General features: G+C 36.0%; 2 protein-coding genes across 2 annotated transcripts in view; both read right to left on the bottom strand.

Annotated features, from left to right (window-relative positions):
- Window positions 1–21322, bottom strand: part of LOC311087311 (uncharacterized protein) — a 595635-nt gene that overhangs the window by 32360 nt on the left and 541953 nt on the right. Inside the window, exons 18-21 of the mRNA XM_084120630.1 lie at window positions 6271–6444; window positions 5623–5793; window positions 3273–3446; window positions 2626–2796 (exon numbers count right to left, since the gene is read on the bottom strand). Of these exons, the coding sequence (XP_083976756.1) occupies window positions 2626–2796; window positions 3273–3446; window positions 5623–5793; window positions 6271–6444 (690 nt within the window). The remainder of the gene's footprint in view (window positions 1–2625; window positions 2797–3272; window positions 3447–5622; window positions 5794–6270; window positions 6445–21322) is intronic.
- On the bottom strand, window positions 9522–18927 carry LOC311087320 (protein NLRC3-like). Its single transcript, XM_084120646.1, has 7 exons — window positions 18789–18927; window positions 17427–17555; window positions 16720–16827; window positions 16300–16384; window positions 15804–15999; window positions 13939–15709; window positions 9522–11740 (listed from the first exon to the last, which is right to left on the bottom strand). Exons 2-7 carry the CDS (start codon window positions 17483–17485, stop codon window positions 11725–11727), a joined length of 2235 nt encoding a protein of 744 aa, XP_083976772.1. The 5' UTR covers window positions 17486–17555; window positions 18789–18927; the 3' UTR covers window positions 9522–11724.

The raw sequence follows: 21322 nt of genomic DNA, 5'->3' as shown, positions 1-21322 counted from the left end.
TTTATTTTGAAATTTTGGGAGCACTGATGCTAATATAATGTTCACATTTTGCTCATATGCCTCTGGAAACAGAAATATTGAATTGGCGTTTGATTTAATTTTCATGTTTCAGAATCTGTTTTCTGCTTGACAAGTAATTTATGCTACTGCCCACTGACATGCTTTTAAAACTATTGTTATACTATTTTTTGTCCTTCAAACACCTAAATTGCACATGTGTAGATCAGGAAAATCTAAATTTTCCCCTGAACCCCTGTAACGACTGAGACAAGTCAGACACAAGTATTTGTTATAGCTTAACAACTGATATTTAGAACTCACTCTGGGAATCTGTGGCCCAGCCCCCAAACAGGGCAAGAAGATCTTCTCGTTACCATTAAGATAAGGAGTTATATGACTTTTAGCAATGTGGACAGGGCCTCTGCTGCAATACTAGAACACTCTCCTGCATTCATTTATTGATGAACTGACTAACATGAAATTAACATGCATTCCAGAACATTTTGTGAATGATTTACTGTTGTGTGTTGTCTTTTAATACTATTATCTGTTGATACTATTATCTCTTTGATACTATGTTATGCTATTTTATTACAGGACCAACGGTCAAGGGCCCCAGCAGGCCTGATCACCGCCTGCCATGCCTTCAAGCTCCGTCAGACGGCCTCTTCTTCAATCCAGAAAAAATGCAACTTTACCATCACTGAATGGGCAATGATCAACTCCTGGCCTCTCGGCACTTTAGGATGCCGAGCCGTCCAGCGTGCCCTCAGCAGGCCAGGACAGCAGGCTTCGACTCACAACAGCCATGTGCTCGAAGCCACCATGCAAGCTCCGACCCACAACAGCGTCGAAACCACCTTGCAAGTCATCATCATCTTCTCCATCAAGCAGAGAAGAAAACGATGGCAACTTGCACCATGACTTTTGACCCTCACGGACCCACCAACAAACTAAATTTTCAACCACTTCAAGAATTGTATCCATGCAAGTATCAATTTAATGAGGTGCTCTGAAAATGATCAGCTGATGGTTCTTTTCATACTTAAATAGATCTTTTCCATAGTTCTATTTCCTGCTTCCGGTTCCATATCACTCACCACTTTACCTATGCATATATGTATGGATGAATGTATGTATGTTTGTTTGTTTGTTTAGTTTAGTTATGTTTGTGATTTAGTTAATAAAACTTGTGCACAACTATGCATTTGGTTTCTGATTCTCTGCTTGCATACAAAGTCCCTTTTACGATCTTGATCTTGTTACATGCTCTAAGTGCTGTACATGCTAAGGATTAATTATTTTTCAGTGACCATGAAAGATACACTTTTATTAGAATAAATGAATAATCAAAGAGTTCATTGGAACTGATTAATTGATTGTAATATTAATTTGGCTTACCTCAAAGAAAATCTAATTTACTGACCCAAATATTAATAATTAATCATAATTGGTAATTATGGATTATTATTAATATTTTCCCTTTGAGCTAATATTGTTACACCCCCTAGCAACATCAATTTTGGGACCTCAGTTTTTATAAAATCCTGCGTACGGCCCTGCCTTCATGTTACCATTGTCTTTTGTCTGGCTTTGTTCCCTGTAACTGCTGTTGGTGACGTCCATGTTTCTCAGTCAAGTCTTTGTTTTTTTGTTATTTTGTTCATGTTTATTTGAATAAAGCTGCACTTGCGTTCAGTAATGATGGGAGAAACTAAGCTTTTCAAAGCTTTCAATTATTTAAACCAGTTTCTTTGCAAAATGATTCCTTGTTTTGAAGCATTAGTCTAAAGCCAAAAACTGAGGGCAAACATGCATGAAACACCTTCTACAAACCCATTGCAAATGTTTTATTGAAAGTAAAATCGATCAAATGCAATTAACTAATCATCTAATATGATTAAATATCAAGTGTCTGTATAATATGTGCTCTTATCAATTTTCAGTGCTTGTTTAGTTTGTACCATGGATGGCTCAGCTAAACAGGCCAAAAAGAGCTTTACATTGTTCCTTTTAATTGTACTAATGTCTAATTAAAACGTCTACAAATTTATAAAACTGATCAGGTATAACCCACAGACACTAGTTCAATCTCAGGGGTTCATGTGTTCACAGAGATCATCGCCCCCCAGTGGTGAACCATTGACATTTCCAAACGTTTGGAAACAGTTATGACGTAACAAAGTCTCGTTTACTGAAATCATGAGACTTTGGCAGTTTGATACACACTCCGAACCACTGATTCAAAACAAAAGATTCGAAAAGGTTTCATAGCTTCATGAAGCGTGTTTCGAAAGCGCCCATCACTAGCGTTCAGTCAGCTTACCTTCAGTGGATCTTATTACAGGCAGATACTGATCACAGATTTTTAAAATGTACTTGTTAAATTTTTACAAGTTACAGTATATGCTGCACCAAAATTAGATATTTGTGAAATACAAACATTGAATTGAAAGCAGTTATGAACAGTTGTGATTCTGATGTCAGAAAAAAACATTGCTCTGCCTGTACAGAAACTGAAATAATTATTGACCCATGATCAAACTGTCTGTTTGGAAATATTGTCATCAGCTAACATTACAACTCAAAGTAAAGTAATATTATAAATAAATGAGCAATACTCACGTCAGTGTGTTGAGTTGACAGTGTTTATCCTGCAGTAGAGCAGCGATCTGATTCACTCGTGTGTCTCCTAGTTCATGTTCACTCAGATTCAGCTCTCTCTGGAGTAACGGGTTTATACCCACAACTCTATTCACATACTGACAGGCTTCCTCTGCAGCAGGACTCACAAACCTGCAGAAGAGTCAATTAAGTTCTCAACTAAATGTCCATTGCATTACAAACATTGATATGATAAAAAAAACCTTTAAAAAACATTATTGTTCTAAAGACAAGCTCTAGTTAGTTATCTAGACGTAACACTTTTCTTTGAACATTTAAATACACAAATAAATATATATTTAAAAGAAACTAGAGCAACACTCAGTCCTAAAGCAAACTTATAAGAACAGAAACGTCTCACAGAGCAGAAGGGCAAAAGCTCACTAGATCATGATTTTCAGTGTGAATACAAAATTAAGTGTGCAATTAAGATCTTTAAATTAAGAGTGAGAAACATCAGCACAGAGAAAACTGACTTGTGAAACTGCATGTTTGTGAACATCTGGAGACTCAAAGACCTGCTATAGAGAGATGCAGTGAATCTGGGCTTGATGGAAAACTATTATTGTTCATTTTTATTGTTAATTGTTAATTTGATCCCGTCTCACCTCAGTGTCTTCAGTTGACAGTCTGGATCCTGTAGTAAATCATTGAGCTGCTTCACTCCTGATTGTCCAGGATCATTTCCTGTGAGATCCAGCTCTATCAGGTGTGAAGGGTTTGATCTCAGAGCTGAAGCCAGAGCTTTATAACCTTCTTCTGTCACACTGCAGTTAGAGAGTCTAGAACAGAGAGGAAAACACTCAGCTGATTAATCAGTTAAACCTGAACAATATAAATCCTTAAACTGAATTTTATTGTATTCTTTGTACAAATGTATTGAAAGTCAGTTGAAAAAACTGACAACTGAATATGGAGGCAAACAAAAGTCTCAGAGAACTTTAATATGTTAGACATCAACATCCCTTTCAAGATTGCAATTATCTAAAACTGTACAGGGGTGCGTTTCCCGAAAGCACCGTTAGCCAACTATGGTCGCAAGTTCCTTCATTATCAGTATAGTTCAAGTAGTCTGTGTTTCCCGAAACCATCGTTCCAATGAACATTCGCAAACAGCATCGCAAAGTTGTGTAGTTGAAACAAAAGCTCTCGAGCTGTCGTTGGAAGCATAGTTTCTAGATTGCATGACATGTGGACTTAATAAATCCTTATCTTGAGCAAAATAGGTAAACTGACATACAGTACAACCAGTGTCTTTTATTTAGAATACATACAAATGTCATTTACGTCTGAGATTTAAAGCACCGTTTTTTGAAGACTGCGCATGTGCGAACGTGCTCTACTAAGTAAGAACGAGCCTATGATTGAATCTGGAAATAAAGCAAAATAACTGAGAAAAATAAGAAATAGTCCTCAGGTGCCATGTCTGTAATTTATATCATCTAGCATTAATTCGATCCCAAACTGCTTAATTAAAAGAAGTTATTACTCCACCACATGCGTGACGTCATAAACCAACGTGGTTGAACAACCACTTTGCGACAATATGGTTTCAGGAAACATTTGTGACTAGCTAGCTGATTTCTTCAACGATGCATAGTACTATGGTAGTGAAGCATCGAGTTACGTTGTTATACGGGAAACACACCCCAGCTCTGAAAGTCTATGATCTGAATGATCCACAACAAGCAACCTGAAAATGGTCGGAAAATTTGAAAATTAAAGTTTGGGAATGGCCCAATAAAGTCCAGACTTCAATTCCATTAAAATGCTGTGGAAGGACTTGAAACACAGCTCATGCTGGAAAGCCTGCAAATGTCACTGAGCTGAAGCAGCTTTGCAAGGATGAGTGAGACAAACGGACCAAAATACCTTCACAGTGGTGTAAAACACTCATAAACTACAGGAAGTGTTTAGTCGAGACTAGCTGCAAAGCTGAAAGTAGAATCAAAGATACACAGCTTCCTCAAAAGCACTAAAATACATTAATCCTGTCACATAAAATATTAAGATAAGTGATTTCTACCAGATCTCCCCCTCCTTTCTGTGGCAGATTTACCAGCTCTAACAGAATCATCTGAATTCTGACTCAACACTAGGTATGCAAATAACAATTAAATCACTAAATTATAAATTACTATAAACAAAAACAGCACAATTAACTTATAAGTAGAATATACATATAGAAAATACTTTAGCCACTAAATATTATAATCTCCTGAAATTATTTGCATTACAGTGCAACACCAAATGAATGCAGCACAAAATGAATGCTTAATGTCACTTCAATATTAATAAATAAAATGGCACAATGACAACCTCGCTTATATTGAACATTTATATACATTTATATAAATGTATAACATTTATATTAACTTTTATCAACTAAACAAATAAGACAGATGACATAGTATACCCCCATCGTAACACGAAATACATTAGGATGAAATACATTAGGGCTGAACGATTTTGGAAAATAATCTAATTGTGATTTAATTTGACCAATATTGCGATTGCGATTTAATATGCAATTATTTTTTAAGCTCTTTATCTTTTCTATTATTCAACAAAAACAAGCAATAAATCATTGTAAAATAGGGAAGGGAATCTTTAGGCACCTCATGGCCGATCTAATTTTTTTTCTTATTTATTAATTGATCTTATCAATAAAACTTAGGCCTACTTTTATAAACAATTACACATTTCCAAACGTTTGGAAACAGTTATGACGTAACAAAGTCTCGTTTACTGAAATCATGAGACTTTGGCAGTTTGATACACACTCCGAACCACTGATTCAAAACAAAAGATTCAAAAAGGTTTCATAGCTTCATGAAGCGTGTTTCGAAAGCGCCCATCACTAGCGTTCAGTCAACTTACCTTCAGTGGATCTCATTACAGGCAGATACTGACCACAGATTTTTAAAATGTACTTATAAATAAATGAGCAATACTCACGTCAGTGTGTTGAGTTGGCAGTGTTTATCCTGCAGTAGAGCAGCGATCTGATTCACTCGTGTGTCTCCTAGTTTATGTTCACTCAGATTCAGCTCTCTCTGGAGTAACGGGTTTATACCCACAACTCTATTCACATACTGACAGGCTTCCTCTGCAGCAGGACTCAAAAACCTGCAGAAGAGGCAATTCAGTTCTCAACTAAATGTCCATTGCATTACAAACATTGATATGATAAAAAAAAAACTTTAAAAAACATTATTGTTCTAAAGACAAGCTCTAGTTAGTTATCTAGACGTAACACTTTTCTTTGAACATTTAAATACACAAATAAATATATATTTAAAAGAAACTAGAGCAACACTCAGTCCTAAAGCAAACTTATAAGAACAGAAACGTCTCACAGAGCAGAAGGGCAAAAGCTCACTAGATCATGATTTTCAGTGTGAATACAAAATTAAGTGTGCAATTAAGATCTTTAAATTAAGAGTGAGAAACATCAGCACAGAGAAAACTGACTTGTGAAACTGCATGTTTGTGAACATCTGGAGACTCAAAGACCTGCTATAGAGAGATGCAGTGAATCTGGGCTTGATGGAAAACTATTATTGTTAATTTTTATTGTTAATTGTTAATTTGATCCCGTCTCACCTCAGTGTCTTCAGTTGACAGTCTGGATCCTGTAGTAAATCATTGAGCTCCTTCACTCCTGATTGTCCAGGATCATTTCCTGTGAGATCCAGCTCTATCAGGTGTGAAGGGTTTGATCTCAGAGCTGAAGCCAGAGCTTTATAACCTTCTTCTGTCACACTGCAGTTAGAGAGTCTAGAACAGAGAGGAAAACATTCAGCTGATTAATCAGTTAAACCTGAACAATATAAATCCTTAAACTGAATTTTATTGTATTCTTTGTACAAATGTATTGAAAGTCAGTTGAAAAAACTGACAACTGAATATGGAGGCAAACAAAAGTCTCAGAGAACTTTAATATGTTAGACATCAACATCCCTTTCAAGATTGCAATTATCTAAAACTGTACAGGGGTGCGTTTCCCGAAAGCACCGTTAGCCAACTATGGTCGCAAGTTCCTTCATTATCAGTATAGTTCAAGTAGTCTGTGTTTCCCGAAACCATCGTTCCAATGAACATTCGCAAACAGCATCGCAAAGTTGTGTAGTTGAAACAAAAGCTCTCGAGCTGTCGTTGGAAGCATAGTTTCTAGATTGCATGACATGTGGACTTAATAAATCCTTATCTTGAGCAAAATAGGTAAACTGACATACAGTACAACCAGTGTCTTTTATTTAGAATACATACAAATGTCATTTACGTCTGAGATTTAAAGCACCGTTTTTTGAAGACTGCGCATGTGCGAACGTGCTCTACTAAGTAAGAACGAGCCTATGATTGAATCTGGAAATAAAGCAAAATAACTGAGAAAAATAAGAAATAGTCCTCAGGTGCCATGTCTGTAATTTATATCATCTAGCATTAATTCAATCCCAAACAACTTAATTAAAAGAAGTTATTACTCCACCACATGCGTGACGTCATAAACCAACGTGGTTGAACAACCACTTTGCGACAATATGGTTTCAGGAAACATTTGTGACTAGCTAGCTGATTTCTTCAACGATGCATAGTACTATGGTAGTGAAGCATCGAGTTACGTTGTTATACGGGAAACACACCCCAGCTCTGAAAGTCTATGATCTGAATGATCCACAACAAGCAACCTGAAAATGGTCGGAAAATTTGAAAATTAAAGTTGGGAATGGCCCAATAAAGTCCAGACTTCAATTCCATTAAAATGCTGTGGAAGGACTTGAAACACAGCTCATGCTGGAAAGCCTGCAAATGTCACTGAGCTGAAGCAGCTTTGCAAGGATGAGTGAGACAAACGGACCAAAATACCTTCACAGTGGTGTAAAACACTCATAAACTACAGGAAGTTTTTAGTCGAGACTAGCTGCAAAGCTGAAAGTAGAATCAAAGATACACAGCTTCCTCAAAAGCACTAAAATACATTAATCCTATCACATAAAATCTTAAGATAAGTGATTTCTACCAGATCTCCCCATCCTTTCTGTGGCAGATTTACCAGCTCTAACAGAATCATCTGAATTCTGACTCAACACTAGGTATGCAAATAACGATTAAATCACTAAATTATAAATTACTATAAACAAAAACAGCACAATTAACTTATAAGTAGAATATACATATAGAAAATACTTTAGCCACTAAATATTATAATCTCCTGAAATTATTTGCATTACAGTGCAACACCAAATGAATGCAGCACAAAATGAATGCTTAATGTCACTTCAATATTAATAAATAAAATGGCACAATGACAACCTCGCTTATATTGAACATTTATATACATTTATATAAATGTATAACATTTATATTAACTTTTATCAACTAAACAAATAAGACAGATGACATAGTATACCCCCATCGTAACACGAAATACATTAGGATGAAATACATTAGGGCTGAACGATTTTGGAAAATAATCTAATTGTGATTTCATTTTACCAATATTGCGATTGCGATTTAATATGCAATTATTTTTTAAGCTCTTTATCTTTTCTATTATTCAACAAAAACAAGCAATAAATCATTGTAAAATAGGGAAGGGAATCTTTAGGCACCTCATGGCCGATCTAATTTTTTTTCTTATTTATTAATTGATCTTATCAATAAAACTTAGGCCTACTTTTATAAACAATTACACATTAAAAAACTAAATTAATACAATTACATGTTTATAATTTAACTAATATAGCTTCAAAACAAAATAACAAAGAGGGGAAAAAAACATTACAAGCAATAAACAAAGAGTGCTTTCAGTATTTAAGAGGCTGTCTGAACGTTTTCATCTCTTTTGAAATTATAAGATGTGGTTTGTCCTGTCTGTTTAATACCTTAAGATATAACAGTGTCACATTAATTTTGCGTCATAAAAGCATTTTGAGATGCAAGTACATTTAACCACGTAGACGGAGTCGCTCACAGCCGCATACTCAAGCGCTCTTCGCAAAGCGCGCGTGAGTATTTGAAATTGAAAGCAGCTTCTGTCGGTGAATTTCATATTTGTAATATATAAGCCAACTGCATTCCAAAGCGTAGGAATTAGAAGCAAGCAGAATACGGTTGTAAAGCACACGTAGCGTCATCACGTATCTGTGTTTAAAACTAAGCTTAGGCATAAATCTGAAATTATCTTAATCAATACAGAATCGTTGGAGAGAATCTATAACACAATATCACATAAATTAAACATAAACTGTTATTTCCTGTAGCCTATGCCAGGCCTATATGCGTAGCGTACCAAGTTGATGCTTCATCTGCAATAGCCTACAGACTGGTTTACTCTCGCGTGTCACGTGACCAGAGAGTAATCGCGGCTTTGCGGTTAAAAAAAATCGCATTTTCAAATCGCGATATTATCGCAAATGCAATTAATCGTTCAGCCCTAAAATACATCAATAATAAAATAGTACAATGATAAATTCACTTAATTATTAAATATTGGACTTTTCTTAACAAAATTAATAAGGATGATATGCTATACCCACGTTGTAACAAATAAATAAAAAATATTTGGATTTTAAAACAAATGCTTAGTTTGTGGCTCCTTATTATTTTGAATGAAAAACACAACAACAATAAAACAAAGACAAACTTACTTATATTAAACAAAAAATGCAAATTTTATGCATAACTTTTAGCCTCCGGGATCGTCCTGTCAGTCATTGCACCTTACTTTAGTCATGTGACTCCTGTGGCTCAACTTACCTCAGTATCTCCAATTTACACTTTATATTCTGCAGTCCAGTGCAGAGCAGCTTCACTCCTGAATCCTGCAGATTATTATTGTTCATGTTCAGCTCTTTCAGATTGGTATCTGATCCAAGAACTGCAGCCAGAGCTGAACAGCTTTTGTCTGTTAAGTTACAATCATTTAACCTACAATAATTCACAACACAGAATTAGATGGAACACATACAATACATTTTCTATATACAAATATTAAATACATAGCAAAGAGTCTGAGTTAAACTAACATTCATCTTCAAAACTACTATTTCCTGTACATTAGTATTTTTATTAATTGACAAATTTCCTAGATATAATGAAGCATGTTTTAAAAAGGATTGTTTGTGTTAAGATTTATAGCTATAGGATTTCTTCTCTATTTCTGTCACCTGATGGAGTTTGGGTGTTTGCCACTGTTGCCTCTGGCTTCCTTAGTTGGGGACACTTAATATTCAACAATATTATTGACTTGACTGCACTGACACTATTTGATGATACAGTTCACACTTTTATGGCAAGTTAAAGGCCTTTCACTATAATTCTAGAAATGCCTTCATTCACATGTTCATGTCTTTTTGATCTAAAATATTTAATGATTTAAGTAAAGCTAAGATTACGTAAACCTAAGAACCTAAGAAATTGTATTTGTTTTTAATATTTCAAGATTAAGGGTAACTCAACCCCTGGTTAGAGCCTGACTCCACCCACTGGCAATATTTGAAAAATGCTGGAAAAGTGGGCAGAGCCCAGCGGAGATAGAGGGGACGAACCGAGGGCGGGGCTGACCGAGGGAGGGCGTGCATCTGAGACCCGCATTTCAATAGTGCGCGCTCTCTGTAGGCATATTCACATTAGCAGATAATGAGTTGCCATGAGAACGACTGACATCTCTATCTTTTCATACAGATTACATAAACAGATATTTGTTTTCGTTTTGAATTAGATGATTTAATAGCAGAGATGTTTATAAAGATTGTATTGCTTATGCCTGTGTGACTAGTATTCGATGAGTTTTGTTTAAGTTTAGAAACGTGCTCCAGAAAAAAAGTTTAAATTATTCAATATATATGCTCACTCACATCAAGACGCCTCTGGAGTCCATGAGCTGTTTGGAGAAGCCTATTTCCACCTCCATTGCGTTGGAGAAGCAATCCCACGTACAACTATGCTAATTAACTACCTTTCTACACGAAATAATCTAAATCACTATATAAATGTTATGCTAACTAGATGCTAATATACGCTATTTTGATCATTTTCAATACTCGCAAATCCAACTCCTGACCCGCTACAGTGGTTTTACAAGATGTTTTTATACCAGGGGCTGAGCCTATGCCAAGGGTGTGATGAGCTGGTGCCTGCTTACGTCACGGGGCACCACAACTTCCAATAGGAAAATTCAACTGCAGTAGCCACCGTTCAATCTGAAGAGGGCAGCTCTCAGACGTTTTTAAACCATATATTGTAGAATTAAAACACTTTATACCCAAATGTCAAAAAATTTACTCGAATCAATGAACAGCACTAATAAAGCCCCAGTCTTACAGATCATTAACTAAAAAAAGTAGTTACCCTTTATGTTTAAGCCCAGCCCGGCCCGACCCGACCCGACCCGACCCGACACGACACATTAACTGTAATTATGAGCCCCATTTAAACCCGACCATTTTTTAATACGTGGGCCGTTATAACCAGGGGCGGCGCCAGACAATTTTTTAATGCAGGTACTGAGGGGGTGCTAGATATATTATATATAAATACTATTACAAACATTGGCCACTTAATATTTAATATTAAATTATTTTAACTGTCACAATTATAGTATAATTTTATTAAATTCAGCATTCAGCATTCAATCAAATATTTTTAAAGATTGATTATTATTAGTAATGTTATTTCAACATAATATGTGTGCGTGCAACAAGCAAGATGTGCATTTGTAAATCTGGTGACGCGTTCATTGATTTTTATTGATAAACTAGTGTTTTCTGTCAGTGTTGGCTGCAAAGATGAAGTTGACGATCGTCATATCCGTAGTGAACGCGCCTATAGAGAGAAATGCACATCATGGATTACATAATCAGAGAGTAGCCCATTTCTTTTGGTTTTTGATTATTTCGTTTAAAGACATTTCAAGCTTTCTGTAGATATATTTCTCATGTCTGTGAGGCATACGCCGAGTTTCGGATTCACTTTGAAGAAAGGCTTTCTACAAAACAAAAAAAGTGGTCAAAATCATGTCTTACCCACTCCATGTCTCTCGATATATTGCACATCCTATCTTACTCGTGCTCTTCACATTTCATAATCAACATAGATGAAAAAAATAACATTATAATATTTTAACAGATATGAAACTAAATGCACTTATTTAATGGCTACAACAGTATAGTAGGCCTACAGACTCTCTATTTGTACAAATTGCTGCACATTCATTTAATTCAGAATTTTGCATACATAAGTTGAAAGGCATTTGTTTGTGCATTGTAAAACATATCTGCAACATTTATCAAGTTCACGGATAATGTTGCGTGCATTTATTAATTATTGTCTTAATGAATAATTTAACAAGGACGAAGCGTGTAAACTGCGTTGTTTAATTCAGAATGGAATGGATCGCAAATGGATCCGAATGAAGAAACGTAAAAAAAAAACGTGAACAGTGATATTCAGAGAAAATGAACAAGAATGAACTTTGGATGGCCTAGGAGGAGTAGGCCTACTATTCTACTTTAATTCAACAAGGTTTTAGAATATAGAATATTTTATTTTTAAAGCCTATTATCCTGGGCCCCGGAGTGAGCCCAGCGAGGCGGCGAACGCCTCGAGTGCGTTCTCGGACATACTCGTCTCACTGTCGAGCGCGCTCGCGGCATTCGCCGCCTCGTTTTTTCCAGTCCGGCGCCTCATAAACACACACACCAGAGAAAAAACGTTGCAGCTCCTATGGCTGATGGAGAGCCTACTCGGATGAAAACCGCTTCAGTGAGCTCAACAGTGCGCGAGAGAGACCGAGTGTCTCTGAGACCGCGCTCGACAGTGCGCGAGAGAGACCGAATGTGTCCGAGCATAAATACTTTATTTATAAATAAATTACACGTTTCAGCATTAGAATAATCTCTGTAGCATATTGGTCTCATATGCAATGTTTTAATTAGTTTAAAACTCTAAAATAACCTGCAGGGAACGTTCAAAGAAAACATCTTTGTTTGACCGGTTGTGAACACGTGCGGCACACACCACTAGAATTTGGCTGAAATAACCTCTGATGATGACGTTCTCTGTAGGTTATAAAAATAAACCCCCAAAAGATTATATTTTATTATTATTATTTATGCTGGTACATTGTTCAGTATTATATTGAGAGCACTTTTTGTTAAACTTACTATTGTGAGGAAGAAAATACTTCAAGTAGGCTATACAGTATGTCTACCAGTTGTAAAGGTGTGTGAGTTTTATCATTTTAATTATATGCACTAGTGTATGTGTATGTATATTTTATATTACTATTTATTTATTTTTGGTACATTTCTTGAGAATCATAATTTTTTAGACTTATTTGTTGGCCAGTTGTGGTCTGTGCAATAAATATTAAAAGTTCTAAACCATCTATTGTGTTTTGTTGTTCCACTATAGTAATGATAATATTTTTATTTTAATATAATAATAAGTTAATAGGTGTCTCTCACATTGTCCCACAGCAACATTAAAATAGTGTAGATTAGTGTACAATGTTTTATAATAATAAGATGTTCTATTTAGTGTCCATTTCATTCATTTAACATTTCATATTGGGGGTATCCAAGAAATTTCTTATATTTAAACTTTTTTTTTTTTTTATTAAAGTAACGCAATAGTTACTTTCCCTGGTAATTAGTTAATTTTGTAATGATGTAATTCAGTTACTAACGCAGTTACTTTTTGTGAGAAGTAACTAGTAACTATAACTAATTACTTTTTTAAAGTAACTTACTCAACACTGTGTGCGAGTGGAGGAGATGCTGCACATGACACGCGACGTGTTGCATTTTGTAACACAAATAACTGATCAAGGGCCCGACCCAAGGATATTGGTGGGAAATATCGGTCAAGCTCGGGCTCGGGCAGAGAATCTACGCCCTCATATATATGTACTTTATTTAAGAAGCCTGTTTTATAAAAATCTCAACCTTTCAGAATTTCATCTTACTTTTTGGCAATATAAATAACATCTGTACCAAATTACATTCTTTCCCCCCAGTTTTGGTATATGAATATAATATGTTTTTTTTTTTCTTCCTCTTCCTCAAGTATGAGTATGAGCTAATATATAATTCTATTCTAATTGACTATTCTATTCTAATTGACTAATTAATTTTCAGACTGTTATTTCATATGTCAGGCTTTTCAGGGATAAGTTCATGTTCATGATGAGGAATCACTATAGAGTAATGTAGATAAAGACATTTTTCAGATGAGAGCAAACCATGAAAAATATATTAAAAGACTTACAGAGCTCTTCTGGAGGTTTTGATGACTGCCAATAATCTAACGAGACACTCGTCTGATTTCTTGACTTTCTGAAGCTCAAACTCCTCCAGCTCTTCCTCTGATGTCAACAACACAAAGGCTAAAGCAGACCACTGGGCAGGTGAAAGGTCACCAGATGAGAGACTTCCTTTGCTAAGGTGGGTCTGAATCTCTTTCACCAGAGTTTGGTCGTTCAGTTCATTCAGACAGTAGAACAGATTGATGGATCTCTCTGCAGGAAGATCATCTTCTAATTTCTGCTTGATGTACTGAACTATTTCCTTGTTGCTCTGGTCATTGCCGTCTTGCTGTGTCAACAGACCTTGTAAGAGTCGTCGATTGGACTGGAGTGACAGACCGAGGAGGAAGCGAAGGAAAAGGTCCAGGTGTCCATTGTCACTCTCGAGCGCCTTGTCCACTGCAGTCTTGAGAAAATCAATCATTATTTCATTTCTGTTTTCCTGTTCTGTAGACTCATGATCAAACACAATTGTCTTGTTGATGTCTAGAAACAGATGTGCATAAAGGGCTGCAATAAACTCTTGAATGCTCAAGTGAACAAAGCAGTACATGGTACCAAGAACGATCCCTGTTTCCTCCTTAAAGATCTGGGTACACATGCCTGAGTACACTGATGCCTTATAGACGTCAATACCACAGGCTTCCAGGTCTGTGTCATAGAAGATCAGGTTGTTTCTTTCCAGCTGATGAAATGCCAGTTTTCCCAGTGAAAGGATGGTGTCTTTATCCCAGGAAACATCTGATGCGTATTCTCCATCATACTTTCGGCGGCTCTGCTGGATCTGAAAGCGGAGAAAGTGTGTGTATATTTGTGTCAGAGTCTTGGGAGTGTCTTCAGTGTTTGATTCCTGCAGTGTTTTAGAGATCTCCGTGGCTGAAATCCAGCAGAAGACTGGGATGTGGCACATGATAAAGAGACTCTTTGATTGTTTAATGTGATCTAGGATTGTGTTGGCCTGATTCTCATCAGTGAATCTTTTTTTGAAGTACTCTTGCTTTTGTGCGTCACTGAATCCTCGTATCTCTGTCAGCCGGTCGATACAGTCAGGAGGAATCTTACTGGCAGCTGCTGGTCTGGTGGTGATCCAGATGAGAGCAGAAGGAAGCAGATTTCCCTTCATGAGGTTCGTTAGGAGAACATCCAGAGAGGCTGGTGACGATACATCACGCCACGTCTCATTACAATCAAACTTCAGAGGAAGGTGACATTCGTCCAGTCCATCAAGGATGAACAGCACTTTGAACTGATTCCTTCTTGTAAGGTTCAGTCCTTTTGTCTCTGTGAAAAATTTAGTTATAAGGTCCATCAAACTTAGTTTTTCTGCCTCCATTAAGTTCATCTCTCTGAATGGAAGAGGAAATATGAAGCTGATATCTTGATTTTCTTTTCCTTCAGCCCAGTCCAGAACAAACTTTTGCACAGAGACTGATTTCCCGATGCCAGCGACTCCTTTTGTCAGTACAGTTCGGATCTCCTTGTCTTGTTCAGGAGCTTCAAACAAATTTGTGCATTCAACCTGTATCTCTTGTGCTTCATGACGTCTGGAAGCAACTTCAATCTGTCTCACCTCATGTTCAGTATTGACCTGTTCACTGCCGCCCTGAGTGATATAGAGGTCTGTGTAGATGTTATTCAGAAGTGTGGAGTCACCTTGCTTCGCAATTCCTTCAAACACACACTGATACTTCTTCTTTAGGCCACATTTCAGCTGATGAATGAAGAACAGCTCATCTAAACACAGGAACAGAAAATAGATAGTTTTAGTCTTCATTTTCTCTCCTACATTTATAAGAGACAATCAGACAGATGATCATGAGTCTCTTACCTTCTAGAGCATCAGCAGCTTCATCTTGCTTCATCTCTCTCAGGTAATGTAGTGTGAGATCAAGAGCTGATTCTGTGATACTGGATCTGTTCTCAATAAAGTCCTTCACAAAGTGTTGTGTGTTCTCTTTGTGTATTATTTTCTTAAACTTCTCCAGTTCATTCTTCAGAAATGTGATTATTTTGCTCTCAAGATCCTACAAACAAAAGTAAGAGAAAAGACAGAATAGCACAATTTAAAACAAATTGTACATCTACATTTGGTATAAAATCTATATACAACTATAACACACACACACACACACACACACACATATATAAACCCGGTTAAAAGACTCAAATGTTAACCAGCTGATATTTTTTACAAATATAGATATATTTTGCAAAATATAGAAGTGCTTCAAAGCAAAAATAGTGATCCAGAGGAATTCAGTCTTTTTTCAATAACATATTTGTTGTTGTAAATATTAAACATTTATAAAAATGTGTTTTCCTACCTGGAAGATTCCTAAAAGATTGTCTCTGAAATTCTCGTGGTTCCTGTGAGTCTGAACGTCTGAGTCTAATGTCTCATATTGAAGCCTGTAATCAAATAAAATAAATACTGATTTTCCGGGCAAAATTTCACAGAAAGAGAAAAAGCATTAGCTGTGAATACTCTGATAAATATTTATCAGATCAAATATTTATCAGAGTATTCAATAATAAATATCATGACACATGATTCAATGATAAATAATGATAAACATTGGATCTAAAAATGTTTCATGATTGGTATTCACTGATACAACTTTTAAACACAGTCAACGTGTGACAAAAAATTTGAAACTTATTGTTTTATTCAGTCAAGATCAATCATATACACCACTGTAGACAAATAATACAACAATATAATGTAATATAAACACACAAAATACCTTTTATTAGATGATGGTGTTTTCTCACTGAAGTCTGGTAAATCTGCATCTTTAGACCAGTCACTCTTCAGAGACACAGAGCTGGACACATGTGAGCCTGATCTTACACTGATGACACAAAGAACAGAGAGAGAGAGAAAACACTTTAGTAAAGGAGGATCAACTGTGTGTGAAACACATCTGTGTCTTTATCTAATCCTCCACAGAAATACACACACTCACACAATTTACTGTTTTATAGTTAACAATCATTTTATTTTACTGGCTCACATTAGTTTAATGATTTCTTTAATACATGAGAGAGATTTAATGTTAAAAAATACTTGACTCTAATTTAAGAGAACATGTCAAGTTTTTGTTTATTGACAGAAATAGAGAGCAGAAATGTCTGTGTGACAGTTGTGTTAGCATACTTGAATTAAATTAAGTGTATAGTTGTTTTCTAATGTATGTCAATCAATAATATTATGATCTAAAAACTAAAGTCATTTATTTGGATTAATTCAGCATCTAGAAGGTTATTAACAAATTATTAACTGTGATATTTTCTATAGAGCAAACGGGGCTTTATAGACAATGTCAGAGTAAATTTAAGAAGTTAAAAATTAAAGATGTGCAAATATAGAACAAAGCTTAAAGTTGTGTTATTGACAGGGAAACACAAAGTCCAGTGGAGTTTAAACTGATGAAAACAGACGCAGTCTTACCTGTGTTTCTTTGAGAGACTCATCTGAGAGAGAGAGTCCTTTCCTCTTTCCTCTGACATACTGCAGCTAAACTGACACTGAAAACTGATCAGCACTGCTTTCTGAAAACACTCAATCCTTCAGCATCACCTGGAGATGACACCATTTTACACAGATGAACAACATCTTATTTAAGACAATAATGAAGAATGCGGAGTTATCATCAACAACAGCAACAGCAAAAACAATCTATAAAATAAAGTGAGTTACAGACAAATATATTGCCATGTAAAATAACTGAATGGTCTTAATCATTTCTGATTGATTAATGAGTTTAACTGACTCTAAATATTAATTCATTGTGGAACAGAAATTTATACTGTGTTGGGAAAATTGAACCCAATTTGTTATTGTCTCTATTACAGTTTATTATCATTTTACAATCATATTTACCCAATCTTTATTAATTGTTGAATCGTTTGTCATTTAATCATTACTTCAAGTTCACAGTGATGGTTGATTTCATTACTTTCAAATGATCCTAAAATAACTGATTGAGTAAAAGTAACCTGAATTATAACGGTCATACTGTATAACTACTAATCGTAATTGCTATATATGAACTGAGATATTCAGTTTAATAACAGCAGATTGTTGTTCATTGACGTCAGGCTTCATCTGTCTGTCTACTGTAAATGTCTGCTTCAAAAATACTTTCGATTTCACGTCACAAAAACAAAAGCCTAAAACTGAAGAGGAAATGGGAGAAAACTATCAAAAAAATGTTTGTTTTAAATAAACCTTTCTCAATAAAACTTTTTGTGTTTTAACTTCAAAAGATTGTAATTTCTGGCAGACTATTCGTCTGTAATCATTTGTAATTATTAGGAACTTCAGTAGTAGAAGAACAGCCTTCTGTAACTTCACATTTAAATCTCGCTTAATATACAATATGAAGTTCCTAATAATTACAAATGACTTCAGCGGAGAATGTAATAAACTTGCTTGCAGTCTTGTCCACTAAGAAGAGAGTTTATCAGTATTTTAAACTCAGTAACGCTTGTTGTCAGTCCGCGCGCGTCGATCTCAGAATCTCTTGCTGGTCTCGATGGATTGTGGATTAAACACATAAATGGCCGCGAGTGTTATTAGATTTGTAGGCATTGTGCTAAATTGACATCTGCGGAAATATTTTCTGGATCATAGATCAGATCAAATATGTCATGTTGTTACTTTCGTTTTCGCCCTGGACGCGTGCACTTCTGAAGATGACGCAGTTATAATAAAATGGACCAGTAACAGCTAAAAACTCAAATTCTCACACTAAAGACAAGAAACGAGATGTTAGAATCATATAAGCATAAGATAAACAAACACACTTACTTCTCTTGAACGCAAACACAATAGAGCAGTTGACAGGAAGTACCCCAGAGTGCAGTCTGGACGATGGGGCGGGGCGACACTTTTGGGCGGAGCCAGAGAGTTACGACACTCCCAGAGCCCGACATTCTCTGACACTCCCATAGACTGCCATGGGAACTGTCGCTACTCGATCCGTACAGGAAACACGATCTGTTCTGCGCATGTGCGAGAACGCGACTCCTTCCTGTCTGATGTCGAAACCATTTACGGCAGTTGTTGTTCGACAATTACACGATCCGTATCGTAACTGAAGCCCCTCAACTGACTTTTATTACTTTTATTTATCCTTTGTCATTTTATTTATTTTTTTGTATTTTAACTTTAATTCATTTTCTTCTCCCTAAAGTTGTGTGTTATTCTACGTGCTCCGTTTCCTGTTAACACTCATATTTTTGTCAATTCTGTATATGCCAGTTATTGTTGTAAATTTTACATCTAAAAAAAAAAAAAAAGATCCGTATGGGAAATAGTTATTTACTAGTGATTATCTTAACATAAATAAATATATAAATATATATATATATATATATATATATATATATATATATATATATATATAAATATATATATATATATATATATATATATATATTTAAATATATATATCAAGGTTACATTAAATTGATTCAATTAAATAAATGGATAAATAAATAGTTTACGTATGGGAAATACAGATGTGCATTAAGTGTGGGCAGTAGTATGATGGTTGTAGTGTGCGATCAGCCTCCTCTGCAGAAGTAATATTGTAATATATTGTAATATTTACAATATTACTACATGTAATATTTCATTGGGTAAAGGTTTATTCTACTTATTTCAGCATACTTTAACAAATGTCTGCACTCAAGAAAACACAGAAACACACAGGATAAAATTATTTATTTATTTATTAATAAATGAATTCATCCATACCTACCTCCATCCATCTATCATCCATCCCTTCATCCATCTATCTATCTCTCCCTCCATCTATCCCTCCATCTATCTACCCCTCCATCTATCTATCCATCCATCCATCTATCCCTACATCTATATCCATCCATCTATCCCTACATCTATATCCATCCCTCCCTCCTCCCCTCTCTCTCTCCTCCATCCATTCTCCCTCCCTCTCTCCTCCATCCCTTCTCCCTCCCTCTCTCCTCCATCCCTTCTCCCTCCATCTCTCCCTCCCTCCCTCATCCCTTCTCCCTCCATCTCTCCCTCTCTCCCTCCCTCTCTCTCTCCCTCTCCCTCTCCCTCCCTCTCTCCTCCATCCCTTCTCCCTCCATCTCTCCCTCCCTCCCTCATCCCTTCATCTCTCCCTCCCTCCCTCTCTCCCTCTCTCCCTCTCTCCCTCTCTCTCTCTCTCTCTCTCTCTCCCTCCCTCTCTCTCTCTCTCTCTCCTCTCTCTAGCAAGAAATATTATAAAAGGTTAACACAAAATGCACTGTTGATTAAAATGCTAACTTCGTTATTACATTGTGGGTTTAAATGAATAGGCTTGGACTTGGTGCTTGTAACCCAAGGACAATGGTGCCACCAGAATAAAAATATTCATGATTCTGAAGCTGAAAATACTGAATTATTTTAGACGAATATTTTTAACATTCTGGTAACATAAGACGTTTGGCATTATCAGGACCCGCAAAATATTCCCCATTGCATTATTATACATTATAATCAACATTATATAGTAGTTTAATGTAGTACTTACACAAAAACTCTGAAAACATATTTTTTTTTCCTCACACAGTAAATTTTATTTTGGGTGAACTATCCACGATACGTATTGTTGCGTTTTTGTATTACGATATATAGTCTTATTAGTCTAAGCCTTGTCATAGTTACCCCTTTGATGATAAAATTCGCAGACGACCGTTTCACTTTCCGACGCTCTTCGTGATTGTCAGGCATTTCTCCTTTTAAGATAAAATCTTGAACTTCCACATAAAATGCAAAAGAATCACTGTTTTTTTCGCACATGCAGGACAGTACAGTACAAATCGTGACAGTAAAGTACGGATCGAGTAGTGACAAGTAGTGACAATGACGTTGTCGTAAAAACATTGACGATGACAGGAAGTGGCAGAAAAACTTCGTTCTCGCACATGCGCAGAACAGATCGTGTTTCCGGTACGGATCGAGTAGCGACAGGAACCATAGATATCATATAAAGGCTAGATGTCTTAAGGCGGAGTCACTTCCGGCATCACCGGCGGCCTTCTTAGGACAGGGCTCTGTGAATTAAGGTGAGTGAGCAGCACGCACACAAATCCTCTTATCTCGCTGAAATCTGGACGGATTTACAAACGGTTTGGTTTCTTACAAACGTTATTAACGTGGCTATAATTCTGAATGCTTAAACATTTTGAACATAATTATTTATATGTATGCAGTATAATAGCTACATCTCTGACGTTTATAACAAACCAAACCGTTTGAAAATCGGTAGAAAATTTAGCAAGTTATGGTTATTTAAATGTACATGCACCATGTTATGAGTGAGCGAGCAC

This window comes from Abramis brama (assembly GCF_963993115.1).
Source record: "Abramis brama genome assembly, chromosome: 7".
Taxonomy (NCBI): Eukaryota; Metazoa; Chordata; class Actinopteri; order Cypriniformes; family Leuciscidae; genus Abramis; species Abramis brama.
The sequence above is the reverse complement of the archived record's forward strand: the minus strand, read 5'-3'. Positions and strand labels throughout refer to the sequence as shown.

Excerpts from the sequence above, each read along its gene's own strand:
- LOC311087320 (XM_084120646.1), bottom strand. The coding sequence starts at position 17,485 with ATGTCAGAGGAAAGAGGAAAGGACTCTCTCTCTCAGATGAGTCTCTCA. Across the intron at positions 16,828-17,426 it reads AGTCTCTCAAAGAAACACAG|TGTAAGATCAGGCTCACATG; the intron begins GTAAGACTGCGT and ends TTGTGTCATCAG. Across the intron at positions 16,385-16,719 it reads ACACCATCATCTAATAAAAG|GCTTCAATATGAGACATTAG; the intron begins GTATTTTGTGTG and ends ATTTGATTACAG.